Here is a 13,223-nt window from a genome sequence, read left to right as displayed (position 1 = left end):
ATAATAACACATACAAGGAACAATTACCACCACACCATGACCAGACCACACATTACCAACATATAGTGACCGAACAGTATCACATACAAAGGGATAAATACCACCATACCATGACCAGACCATATGTTAACACCACATAGTACGGGAATAATACAATATACAAGGGACAATTTCCTACACACCATGACCGGACCACATATTACCACTAGAGTTGAGCAAATTTCTTTGGGTCCTTGCTTATTTGGCAAGCTATAGCACTTACCGAATAAGCTGCAGAGGGAACTCTGGTACATGCAACACGCTGGCTGATCTGTGCCGCAGCTGCATGTGTCGCGGCTGTCACTGTCACAACACATGCATGGACAGCCTAACACACAGGCTCTCCATGCATGTGCTGTGACAGTGACACAGCCGCGACACATGCAGACGCAGCGCTGATCAGCTGGCGTTTTCCATGCATCTAGGTTCCCTCTGCAGTTTATTCAGTAAGTGGCTAAGCGCTATAGCTTGCCAAATAAGCGGGGACCCGAAGGAATTTGCTTAACTCTAATTACCACCACAAAGTGGCCGAATAGTACAATACTGTTCATTAACAAAAAAAAAAAAAAAGCACAATGCTAATATTGCCATAAGTACCATTATACACAGGAGCTCTGTATATAGTATACAGTTTATAGTGTCAGTGTACAGGTAACACACTGACTCACCAGAAAATGTAGTGAGGGAAGAACAGGGAATTATTAATGCAAGAATATTAGAAAATTGTTTAGATTATGGTATCAAATAGATGGGGATTAAGGGCTCGCTCACACTGGTGTATAATACGGAGGAGTGCACTGCGAGTAAATCTTGCATTGCACTCTGACAAGTGTTATTCAATGAGGCAGCGATTTTATTTATTTTTTTCTCATGCCGCTTCTGCATGAGAAAAAAATCACTGCATGCTGCAATTGGCAGCGTATCTCTCACAGTGCGCACCCATCAATGTTAATAGGTGCGTGCAAAACATCGGACTACACTCGAATGTCATCCAAGTGCAGTACGATATACGCCGAGACAGCAGTGGCGAAGATGTAGAAATGAATCTCTCCTTCTCCTTACCTGTGCTGCGAATCTCTAATGCAATAGGAATGGATTGCAGTAGCATGGCACTCGGATCATGCCCGCAGCAGAGCTGGAGACGAGTGTCATTAGCATATTGCATCTGATGCTCTTGTATCGGATTCTGTACACTACTATGATCCCGGCCTTAGGAAGAAAATGACTTTGCCCTTGGACCTCCCCTTTAAAGAAGCCTTACAATAACAATTTCCCTTAAACCTGTGTGTATGTGCATGTAGTGTTCTGTCACTGTATTAATATACGCCTACTGTTACCTTCCCCAATATCCAGCACCTCTTCACTCCTCTTCTCAATGACATCATCCCGGCTGTGCAGACTCTCTGCATCACACTGCCGTTTTGTGACCCGGAATGACTTTTACAATGCAAGTCTATGGAGGGTCAGAATGAGGCTTCATAGACTTACATTGTAAAAGAGACTTCCAGCTCACAGCTATTGCAGTCACGCAATTCAGAAAAGGACACACTTATACATTAGAATATATTTACATGAGCACACAATACACACATTACAACACACACTATACACAGATGACATACACAGGAAAAGGGGGAGTCATGTAGTTAGGAATCAGCAGGGCAAGGAGCCCTCTTGTCAGCCCAGCACACCTCCCCCGCCCCGACTGCCGAGCTGCTGGGAGCATTACAACATTGAGGGGGCTCCTGTGTGTGAATAGCAGCCATAGAGAGGGAAGTGCTGTAAGGTTTCTCCTCAGGAATGTGTCTGCACTCCTCTCATCCCCTGTCCCCAGTACTGTTTAACCCCTCTCCTCAGTAATTTCTTGTATCTCCCCTCTCCTCGGCGCTGTCTCATTTTCCCTACATACCTGGCCTTTCCCACCTCTTCCCTTGCTCATTGACATGGACACTGTGCAGCTGTTCTGCATACACAGGGAAACCTCTCCTGTCACTGGTGCCGAAGAGGAGGACCAGGAAGTGGTGAGGAGGAGCTTCATAGCTAATCACAGACACGCACCATGCAGGGCTGCGTTTAAACATTCTGCGTCGTGTGTGCGTGGCTGTGTTAACAAATAATTATTCTAGCGATACCCCTGACTGACGCTGCCTCTGAGGTTCTGTGATCAGAAGCAAAAGAGGGGGAGGCTCGCTGCCAGAGTGTCTCACCCAGTCCAGTTCCCCCCTCTTTGCTTCTGCTCACCAGGCCCCATACATCAGTAAGGGTAGTAATGCCCTGCTGGCTTCTCTGCTGTCGCAAGCTCACTCTGATCTCTGACTACTCTCTGAAGCCACGGTGTTCATACATTTATAGATGTATTGAGCGGCTGCCATCAAATGGTAGGAGACAGATCAGAGTCACACCTGATGCTCTGATCTCTGTCTCTTGCCAGTCTGTGGCCGCCCCTCATTGTGCCTGGAAGTGTAGCATGCGAGTGGCTTCAGAGAAGAGATTTTGCCCATACTGGCACAGTAAGCACGCTGCCGGGTTCCTCCAGTGTCATTTGAGTTTAGGAAGTAATTGCTATGAGAAAACGAGGACTGTTAATCAAACTCAGGGAAAGTGTTAGACATGCCGTGTCCTTAAAGGGAAGGTGCCACCAGTTTTCTTGTAGTTTTTTTTTGTGTGAAATTAAGCTTAAAATGGTAATTAAAATGTATTAATGCAATGTTAGCACTGTTTGCAAACATTTCTATATCAAAATATTATATTTTTTTTACAAATATATATAATTGCCACTAGGGGGAGCATTTTCCTTTTTAGACCTCGAGCAGCTATAGTAAGAATTACCAGCTTTACTGTTAGCTGGAAAATTTGGGCAGTAACTGCTGACATCACCATTTCCCTCCCCTTTTCGGTGTTCTAGTATCCATGGGGCAGAATGAAGAGTAGCATCACAGGACAGCGCCATTTTGTGGGTGACTGTCCTGTGATCTGCTATCACCAGCATTTACTGTCTCTCGCTCTCCCATCAGTCTCTCACCCAGATTACATGTATCTCTCACCCCCCTCCACAATGCCTGGCCATTCACTGGAGACCTGCAGCTCCTTATCTTTTTCTGAGGGATTAGTCACAGTTCCTGCTCCAATGCTAATGGTACACTGTTCCTCCTTGGTGTCTTTGCAGTCTCTGATACTCTGCCCCGGCTTTTCTCCTGAATTTTACTCCTGTCAATCTAGGATCTGTTCTGCTGGAAACATTACTACTTGTTAGCAGATCTGAGGGCTCCATGAATATGGCAGCAGAACACTTCCAGTACTGTGAATTGTGCAGCCCACAGAGGCGAGCCCAGTTCACAGCAGTGACATTTCTGTTACAATAGGTAGGGTCGGAGTCTGTCTGTTAAGTCCTATGACCATGGGGTGCCGTATTATGGCACTGAAAGTGTAGTGCTGCTACTGTGAAAGCAAGATGTCAGCCTCCAGTGCCTTCTTTAAACTCCTGTAACACACGAAATGGTTCAAGTGCATGCAAAACTTGGTTATAACAGCATGTTATGCTACATTACATTGATTTATTAATGATCTACAAACACGGTACCTTCCCTTTAAAATCGCTCATCTAAGCCCTTAGACCACCTTCTGGCACTTCAAACTCAAAAATATTTACAGAATCAGTCCTCAATCCTGAATTTACTGAAATGCTTGTGCATGCCCTAATCATCTCCAAACCTCGACTACTGCAATATCCTCCTTTGCCTATAACCTGACACCTCACCAGTCCATCCTTAACTCTGCTGCCTGACTAATCCACCTATCTCCTCACTACTTATCTACTTCTCCCCTCTGCAAACCCCTTCAATGGCTCCTAATTCCCCAGTTTACCCAGTCCAAACTACTAACACTGACCTACAACGCCATTTATAATCTGTCTCCCCCATATATCTCTAAACTAATCTCTCGATATCTTCTCATCCATAATCTCCGGTCCTTCCAAACATGACCTTCTTTCCTCTACACTCGTACATTCCTCACCCAGTTGCCCCCAAGACTTCTGACAAGTATCCCCCATGCCTCTAGAATTCTGTGTCTGATAATCCACCACAATCGCTCATCTTTTCAAGCAAGCTTACAGCCTACAATGATCCCCTGCCACCTCACCGCCACCGGAGCTGTCACAATCCCCCAATCTACTGTCTCCTTGCCCATTACCCTTTAGACTGTAAGCCCATCGGGGCAGGGCCTTCTCCTTTATGTACTAGTATGTCATTTTTAGTTTGTTCATTGTAATCAATATTCATATTTTTTATGTGACTCCTTCTCATGTACAGCACCATGGAATCAATGGCGCTCTAAAAAAAACAATAATAGATATGCTAATCGGAGAGTGTACAAAGGATTAAAAGTTAGCTCCACCACTAAAATGTATATTACTGGTATTTTTTTCAGGGTCTAAGTCGCCTATATAAATATTTAAGGCGCAAACGCCTCACTAACCGTTGCGTTGTAAAAAAAAGTTTAGCAAAAGGTATAAAATAACAAAATACAAAACTATACTCTGTTCTATAAGATCCTGCTTTGTTTACAAGGGGCGGCCCGTGGCTGCTGCAGCCTGTCAGTGGCCTTAGACATCATGTGCCATACTATTGCTTGTTGGCTCTCATTGCTGAGCGTTGATAACAAAATACCTCCTTACCTGAGAGAACCGTTTTATATATGCCTATGAGGTAGTTGGTTCAGGTCGGTAGACCCAGCGGCCTGTTTGGTTATTGTGATCTGAGCATGGTCCATGTTTCATGGACATATGAAAATTGTCAAGTTATTTTCATATATAAATTAGTGCTCAATATAAATGAGTTGATAAAAGGGAATTACTTGGAGTGGGCCAAAGTCCCTCCTGCAGTGTGTGTAAACTTGGTCAAGAACTACAGGAAACATCTCACCTCTGTAATTGCAAAGGTTTCTGTACCAATAAGTTCTGATATTCTATTCTATTAAATATGTATTTCATGCAAAAAATACAAATTATGTTAAAATCCTATAATGTGATTTTCTGGATTTTTTTTTTTAATTCTGTCTCACAGTTGAAGTGTACCTACAATGTAAAGTAAAGATGCATATTTTGCAATGAAAATTATATCACCCTGATTTTCATGTAATGGGTAAAAAAGAAAATTCTATGAAACTCAATCTTGTCAAAAAATTTTAAATTATTCTTGTGCTAAGTGAGATGTCTATTACAATCTTAGTTTTCGTTAGTGAAGTTTTTGAATCCGCCTTTACTTGCGTTGGAAAAGTACGGTAACCGGCTGATTTTTGCCACCACCCCAGAAGAAACATAAGTGGCATGCAATTGTTTCTCTGTAGCATCTTCTCAGAAAAACTGAGGTTTAGCCTCATTGAGTGACAGATCCCCTGCACAGTGAACTGCACACTCACAGCAAAATTCCTAGCGCTAGTCTTGGATATATACAGACGATCCGTAGTATATGTGCACCGAAATAGTTGAACTCTGACGTTTCTGTGCTTTGGTTTGATCCATTTTTTGTGACATAGGACTGGCAAGACACAGCCAGAGCACGCTACTATGCTGAGAATTAGCCACAATACTGGTTGAAGTATACCGCCAATACTTCAGTAATGTGTGTAAGAAATGTACACCTGACACTTCAGTTTGCTTTCTTTTGACAGCCGACCATACCGGTGTAGTAGCAATGTTTAAAGGGACTCTGTCAACACAGAATGACTGATCAAATCAAGTACAGGCGCTCGGTGCGTCATTGTGGGGCAAGTCATTTATAGCAACTTGCTGCGTCCTCTGCGCCCGGACGCGGGCGCCGCAGCGACGCATGCGGCGCAAAACGCAAGTGCGACGCATGTCCATGCGCCCCCATGTTAAATATAGGGGCGCATGACGCATGCGGCGCCGCTGCGGCGCCCGCCGCTAATGTGAACGTAGCATTAGATAAGAGAGAAGAAAAAGCAGTTGTTTCTGTTCTTTATTATACCTAATTAAAATGTGAAGTTCTACAAATGAAAACCCCAAAATTCAGAGAACTCCAAATAGCCACCATGAGAAGATTTCCAGTGATTTTAATATTTTTGAGATTTATCTTTGCACAGTGTTCTCTTTGACAGGTCATTTAGGCAGAGACCGGTCAGTCAAGGGCAACATTAGTGGAGAAGCCGCTGGGGTCCCGCCTGTCCGAATAGTCTACAGCGCAGCTCGGTCCTCGGCGGATATTAAACTATGCCTTTCTCTCAACGCCGCAGCATTTCAGAGTTAGACGTGTATGACTGGAATCCTGCAGTCACAGTGATGCATGCTGCCCGTGGATCGGCCAGCATGTATCCACTGCCAGGTTCACTTTAAGCTTCGATGAAGACCTACTTCGCGTTGAAAGCTCGTTATTGCTCTCCTTTTTAGGTTGCTATTAAAATATATCAACCACTGAGAGATCTCAACTTTTTTTTACATTTTTTTAATGCATTTTGTTTGTCAATAGTTTTCCCTAATACTTATTTTCTTTTTTTTATATTTCAGGCCTTCCCAGATTTGCCAGCCAGCCAGAAGCCTCATCGGTATATGTTGGTGATCTTTTTGTCTTAGGTTGTGATATCAGTCCCGAACTTGTTCCATTTGTTCACTGGGAGCAGAATCGTTCGCTGAGGGAGTTAGACGATAGAATCTCTATACTGACTAATGGCAGCCTGGTTATAAGCAATGCCAATGATAGCGATGTTGGCCTGTATCGCTGTGGTGTGGGCAGCGGAGCAGCTTTGAAGTACAGTGAAGAGGCAGAAGTCAAAATACTAGCAGGTAAAAAGGCTGCATTACATATTATAAGTGGCGGTAGATTTCGGCTATATAGACAAGCATTACTTGCTGATTTTCCTTCTTTCAATACCTTTATTGTACAAGCATTGGCCATTAGAGAAAAATCCAGTGGGTCTTTAAAGACCTGTAAATTCCTTATGATATGTTAAAGAGGACCCTTCATTAGACTTATTTTGTTGATTTAAAGGCAATCTGTGACCACAGAATGACTGTTAAAACCAAGTACAGGTGCTCGGTACATTATGACTGGGCCTAAAATTTCAGTTCACCTTCCCTCCTTGTTTTCCATCGATAAAACCTTGATATTGATGTGGTGACAATGACCTTAGCATCCATATAAATGGTAAATCTTGAGTTACTAGAAAAAAAATTCCAATTCCTTTGTTTTTCTTTAACGTTCAGTTTTTTGTTTGTCCCGTTTTCCCATATGAACCGGAACATCTGTCAGAAACGGGAGAGAATCGCCCTTTAATATTTCTACGTCAGCCTTCCACTTTGACAAGCAGTGTTGGACAAACGGCAGTCTTTCCTTGTGTTGTATCTGGGTACCCCACCCCTGGTGTGGTCTGGAGTCATAATCAAGAAGAAATCCTTTTTGGGAGGTAATTTCTGGAATATCTCTCTACATTTTGTTTAATAATGTTCAGTATGCCAGATGTTAATCTGGTCACTAATGTTTTCCTGTTGTAATTGTGACAAAACATTCATAGTTTGGAGACTTTCAGCTCTTAATATTACCATAAGTGACATACCTTTATTTGATTTCAATCATTTGTTTTATTCACGAGTTACTCGTTAATAAAGAATCAAATATTGCAAGATCTATACAATGATGTAAATGTCTTTTATGGTGAAACTCATTCTCCCTGTCGTTCATATTGTTTATGGGGTTTGCTGGAGATGAACTTTCATGCTGGATTCATTCAGGCGGGTTGAGAAAACATTAAACCCTTTTCCTGTACCTGTTACAACTAATGGGAAAATCTAACTAGGGTTAATGATCGTTCTCAAACTATATCCATAGCATAGGTGGTAACATGCTAATCGCCAAGGGTCCCACCTCCAGGACTCCTACTAATCCCAAGAATGGAGCTTTGCAGTCCCCATAGCAAACTAAGAAATGGCCACCTTTCTGTATCTTGCCTACTAGACTGCAGGAGATGGCACTTGGCATTAGTCGAGGCAGGTAGTGCAATGGCAGAACCTAAAAAGTAGTTTTCTGAAGACTCTGCTATATTTTTTCTAATTTTGGAGAACATCTGTCTCTTAATTAGCATAGGTTTGCAATAACCAGCAAGAAACTATAAGTAGCAATTCACTAGCGCACTCGTGTAGTACGTTTAGATTAGGTTCTTGTACCAGACACACATCTGGGTATTCTGCTAGACTCTTGGACATTTGCTAAAGTACAAAGAATATGGTAAAATGCCGGATATTATTTACATTTATTTTCTATTCCACAATCAGTTAGAAAATGCTAAATGTGTGCTCACTGAACGGGCTGATGAGCTTTATCTGTTCTCCGCTCTCATCAGTAGATTCTTGATGTGAGCTCTGTAATCGGTGAGTGTTTTTCCAGATCTGCTTCATGATTGCTGCATTTAAAATGCCCTTTTTTATTTAGTGATAAGTGGATGACTTTGCGCCCGACGTGTTCATAGTCTATAGCCTTTTGCTGTAGCATTCTAGAATAGTAAATGGACTGATCATCTTTGATTCCTTCCTCCTATGTTACGTTTTTGTTGTTTTATTTTTTTAAATGAATATTCCCTCGTAGCTGCCATTCTTCTAGTGAGTCGTTTTTGGCCTCTCTGTTCTTTAGCATGGCGTGTATGGAATTGCTACTATCAAAAGAACACTTGTACAATGTAGGGTGATGAGATTGTTACACAAAGCTTCATTCAATTTTGAGCTTTGGTAATATAGGAAGATCAATACAGCTAAGATCACTTCTGTCATGTAACTGTCATTGTTCAGCACAATGCGCACCTTGATGGCCTGACTTTCCGTGTCCATTGACTGTGCTCACCATTTACAGTTCGGACAGATTGGCATTGTTGGCGGGAGGCAGCCTGCAGATCAGCAATGTCACGGAGGAAGATGCTGGGATCTATACATGTACGGCGGACAATGGGAACCAAACGATCCATGCCCAGGCTGAGCTCATTGTGCAAGGTATGAAAAAAAAATAAATCGCTGTAGTGGTAAATGTATCTAACACAGATATTATGCTTTACCTGTGTACAAAAATAAACTGGACTCTATTGATGGGTAAGAGTAGAGTTCTGACCTTTATAAATAATATTATACGTAGTACAGATCATGGCTTCCATTTAAAGGGTTGTACATATTATCTAAAAATATTAAAATACATGAATTTTGGTAACGACGCTGGACTAGACAATATAATTTGTCATAGTAAGGTCATATAAAACACTTCTGTTGTTAATAACACGGAACCATACGAAACACTTGGACACACGTTGTGTTCTATGGTTCATGTTGGTTCCTAATTAAATCTCCCAATGGAGTTTGCACTAGGAAGCTCAATTATTTTCTCTTGCCCTTCTGAAGAGGGATGTAATGTTGTGTTCCCTACAGACCTGTCCCACTTCCTTCCAGGTGATAAGAGGGGCAGTTAGAGATGGATTGGGTCACTCCCTTCCATGTCCCACAGAGGTTTTGTTGATGGCACATCCTCAGGATGTCCCCTATGGTGTACTGCTGGACCAGCCTTTTATTAAACCTTTATCACATTTGACGGGGTGGTGTGCATCTCTATAGCATTCACCCTGGGTTTTATTGCTGGTCATATTTTGAATCATTAACCTTTTACTTTGTTACATCTGAAAGGCAACTCCCAATCTGCAATTTTTGTATTGCTTTATCTAGTTGTTAGTTTTATTTATTTATTGTGCCTTGCTTATATAGCGCTATCATATTCCGCAGCACTTTACATGTATTATTATTGTCCCCATTGGGGCTCACAATCTATATCTATCAGTATGTCTTTGGGGTGTGGGAGGAAACCGGAGTACCCAGAGGAAACCCACACAAACACGGAGAGAACATGCAAACTCCTTGTAGATATTGTTCTTAGTGGGATATGAACCCTGGAATCCAGCGCTGCAAAGCAACAGTGCTAACACATTAGATAGATGCACACACGTCACTCACACATTAGATACATGATCGACATATACATGTCACACACACTAGATATATGATCGACATATACATGTCACACACACTAGATATATGACCGACCAACATACACACGTCACTCACACATTAGATACATGACCGACCTACACACGTCACTCACACATTAGATACATGACCGACATATACATGTCACACACACACTAGATACATGATCGACATATACAGTACAGACCAAAAGTTTGGACACACCTTCTCATTTAAAGATTTTTCTGTATTTTCATGACTATGAAAATTGTAAATTCACACTGACGGCATCAAAACTATGAATTAACACATGTGGAATTATATACTTAACAAAAAAAGTGTGAAACAACTGAAATTATGTCTTATTTTCTAGGTTCTTCAAAGTAGCCACCTTTTGCTTTGATGACTGCTTTGCACACTCTTGGCATTCTCTTGATGAGGTTCAAGAGGTAGTCACTGGGAATGGTCTTCCAACAATCTTGAAGGAGTTCCCAGGGATGCTTAGCACTTGTTGGCCCTTTTGCCTTCACTCGGCGGTCCAGCTCACCCCAAACCATCTCGATTGGGTTCAGGTCTGGTGACTGTGGAGGCCAGGTCATCTGGCGTAGCACACTATCACTCTCCTTCTTGGTCAAATAGCCCTTACACAGCCTGGAGGTGTGTTTGGGGTCATTGTCCTGTTGAAAAATAAATGATAGTCCAACTAAACGCAAACCGGATGGAATAGAAAGCCGCTGCAAGATGCTGTGGTAGCCATGCTGGTTCAATATGCCTTCAATTTTGAATAAATCCCCAACAGTGTCACCAGCAAAGCACCCCCCCACACCATCACACCTCCTCCTCCATGCTTCACGGTGGGAACCAGGCATGTAGAGTCCATCCGTTCACCTTTTCTGTGTCGCACAAAGACACGGTGGTTGGAACCAAAGATCTCAAATTTGGACTCATCAGACCAAAGCACAGATTTCTACTGGTCTAATGTCCATTCCTTGTGTTCTTTAGCCCAAACAAGTCTCTTCTGCTTGTTGCCTGTCCTTAGCAGTGGTTTCCTAGCAGCTATTTTACCATGAAGGCCTGCTGCACAAAGTCTCCTCTTAACAGTTGTTGTAGAGATGTGTCTGCTGCTAGAACTCTGTGTGGCATTGACCTGGTCTCTAATCTGAGCTGCTGTTAACCTGCGATTTCTGAGGCTGGTGACTCAGATAAACTTATCCTCAGAAGCAGAGGTGACTCTTGGTCTTCCTTTTCCTGGGGCGGTCCTCATGTGAGCCAGTTTCTTTGTAGCGCTTGATGGTTTTTGCCACTGCACTTGGGGACACTTTCAAAGTTTTCCCAATTTTTCAGACTGACTGACCTTCATTTCTTAAAGTAATGATGGCCACTCGTTTTACTTACAGTAGCTGCTTTTTTCTTTCCATAATAAAAATTCTAACAGTCTATTCAGTAGGACTATCAGCTGTGTATCCACCAGACTTCTGCTCAACACAACTGATGGTCCCAGCCCCATTTATAAGGCAAGAAATCCCACTTACTAAACCTGACAGGGCACACCTGTGAAGTGACTAGCTCTTGACGCTCATCAAGAAAATGCCAAGAGTGTGCAAAGCAGTCATCAAAGCAAAAGGTGGCTACTTTGAAGAACCTAGAATATAAGATATGTTTTCAGTTGTGATTCACAGTTTTGATGCCTTCAGTGTGAATTTACAATTTTCATAGTCATAAAAATACAGAATAATCTTTAAATGAGAAGGTGTGTCCAAATTTTCGGTCTGTACTGTACATGTCACACACTCTAGATATATGACCGACCAACATACTCATGTCACTCACACATTATATACATGACTGACATACACATGTCACTCACACATATTAGGCACATGGCCGACATACACACGTCACTCACACATTAGATATGTGACCGACATACACACATCAGTCACACATTAGGCACATGGCCGACATGCACACGTCACTCACACATTAGGCACATGGCCGACATACACACGTCACTCACACATTAGATATGTGACCGACATACACACGTCACTCACTCATTAGGCACATGGCCGACATGCACACGTCACTCACACATTAGGCACATGGCCGACATGCACACGTCACTCACACATTAGGCGCATGGCCGACATACACACGTCACTCACACATTAGGCACATGGCCGACATGCACACGTCACTCACTCATTAGGCACATGGCCGACATGCACACGTCACTCACACATTAGGCACATGGCCGACATGCACACATCACTCACACATTTAGGCGCATGGCCGACATACACACGTCACTCACACATTAGATATGTGACCGACATACACACATCAGTCACACATTCCATATTTGTAGCACTTTTGTCTCTGGAACTTTCCATACAGTGCAGATGTCACATGTTGCATATATATCGCCAACCTGCGGCCTCCTTCCTCCCCATACTGTAGACTGAAGGCCACAAGAGCAGGGCTCTCTCCCCTCTGTTAGCAGTCTGTCACTGTTACATTGTATTTTATATTTGTATTTTGCATGTAGCCCCTTTTCACATGTACAGCGGTGCTCTAATAGGTCGCATAGATGATGAGCAGATGGCACTCACATCACACTCATTACATAAATGCTGTACAAAATCCAAGCCCATATTACAGCAATGCCCCTATTACCTGCCTTGTTTTGCTGGTATGACACTAGCAATTCTCCCCCTTGCTACCCCTGCAATAATCACAGGCCCACAGACCAATTAGGCTCTGCCCATATTTCTTAAAGTATTCCAGGAGATAATTATACCCATTTAGTGTAGCGCCTCAAAGAATCATGAAGAAATAGAAGAACATAGTCTATTCAACAATATGAAAAATTACATTTTATTCAAAATTACATTCAAAAGCAAGTGGGCTGACTTACTGATTCAGTGAAAAGATCCCAGATTTTCTGCCCATATTTCACATAAGTCTCAGTCCCAATGGTGACTATAGTGGAAAAAGCAAGAAAACTTTTACTGATTAGTTTAGAGAAACTGGTGAGCAGTAACTGCTCCCTTCTTATGCTGCCAATACTTGACGTTCTTCTTTCTCACCCCTCCTTTGCACCACTTTGTCTTAGTGTTTCTTTTCTTCTGTCTGCTCCAAGCTCCTGCCCATTCCTATACAACTATTTCTCTAATTA

General features: G+C 42.5%; 1 protein-coding gene across 11 annotated transcripts in view; it reads left to right on the top strand.

Annotated features, from left to right (window-relative positions):
* Positions 1 to 13,223, top strand: part of NEO1 (neogenin 1) — a 175,527-nt gene that overhangs the window by 118,512 nt on the left and 43,792 nt on the right. For all 11 annotated transcript variants that reach the window (XM_077264145.1, XM_077264149.1, XM_077264148.1 and 8 more), the window contains exons 3-5: positions 6,563 to 6,838; positions 7,305 to 7,458; positions 8,895 to 9,031. In XM_077264145.1, the coding sequence (XP_077120260.1) occupies positions 6,563 to 6,838; positions 7,305 to 7,458; positions 8,895 to 9,031 (567 nt within the window). The remainder of the gene's footprint in view (positions 1 to 6,562; positions 6,839 to 7,304; positions 7,459 to 8,894; positions 9,032 to 13,223) is intronic.

The sequence above is a fragment of the Ranitomeya variabilis genome, chromosome 5 (assembly GCF_051348905.1).
Source record: "Ranitomeya variabilis isolate aRanVar5 chromosome 5, aRanVar5.hap1, whole genome shotgun sequence".
Classification (NCBI taxonomy): Eukaryota; Metazoa; Chordata; class Amphibia; order Anura; family Dendrobatidae; genus Ranitomeya; species Ranitomeya variabilis.
The sequence above is the reverse complement of the archived record's forward strand: the minus strand, read 5'-3'. Positions and strand labels throughout refer to the sequence as shown.